This window comes from Buceros rhinoceros, unplaced genomic scaffold (assembly GCF_000710305.1).
Source record: "Buceros rhinoceros silvestris isolate BGI_N320 unplaced genomic scaffold, ASM71030v1 scaffold29471, whole genome shotgun sequence".
In the NCBI taxonomy this organism is placed as follows: domain Eukaryota; kingdom Metazoa; phylum Chordata; class Aves; order Bucerotiformes; family Bucerotidae; genus Buceros; species Buceros rhinoceros.
Genome location: NW_010396395.1, coordinates 759 through 1,285, shown reverse-complemented (window position 1 = coordinate 1,285; position 527 = coordinate 759). Strand labels below are relative to the sequence as shown.

Here is a 527-nt window from a genome sequence, read left to right as displayed (position 1 = left end):
AAAAAACAAAACAAACAACAAACAACAACAACAAACACACACACAAAACAGAACAATTCTTTTTTACAAGAAGCAGACGGGGCCAACGTCGACGCCGAACTCCTGATCAACGCCACCAATGTCCATAGGTGCAATATCTACAATGGGCAGGCGCGAGGTCTTCTGCGACCGGTACTCGATGACTGTCTTGCCCCATTTCCCAGTGTGTTTCTAGGGAAAAAACGAGGAGGGATGATGTTCTCGGATGGTCTCCAAGCCAATGGCATCCTCGTGGCTTGAACCCCGACTCATTGCCTACGTCTTTTCTCCCGCGGGTGCCCGGGGACTCACCGTGCAACCGTCCTCCAGGACGCTGTAGGTGAACCTGCTGTTGCCCTCGGCTCTGATCTCCACGTCGTTGGAGCCCTGGATGAGGAGGGCTTTCTTCAGGTTGCCCATCTCCTCGTCCATGTAGGCCACGCTGTTCTTGCAGTGGTAAGTGATGTTCTGGGAGCCTTCAGTAGACAGGAGGCGCAAGAAGGTCATCT

The 527-nt window shown here is 52.9% G+C and overlaps 1 protein-coding gene across 1 annotated transcript in view; it reads right to left on the bottom strand.

Annotated features, from left to right (window-relative positions):
* Positions 1-63: 63 nt before the first annotated feature.
* The window catches only part of LOC104501999 (collagen alpha-1(II) chain), a gene marked incomplete at its 5' end in the record, with an annotated part of 1,114 nt that continues 650 nt past the window's right edge, over positions 64-527 (bottom strand). The window contains 2 exons of the mRNA XM_010145903.1: positions 64-210; positions 331-520. Coding sequence (XP_010144205.1) covers positions 64-210; positions 331-520 — 337 coding nt within the window. The remainder of the gene's footprint in view (positions 211-330; positions 521-527) is intronic.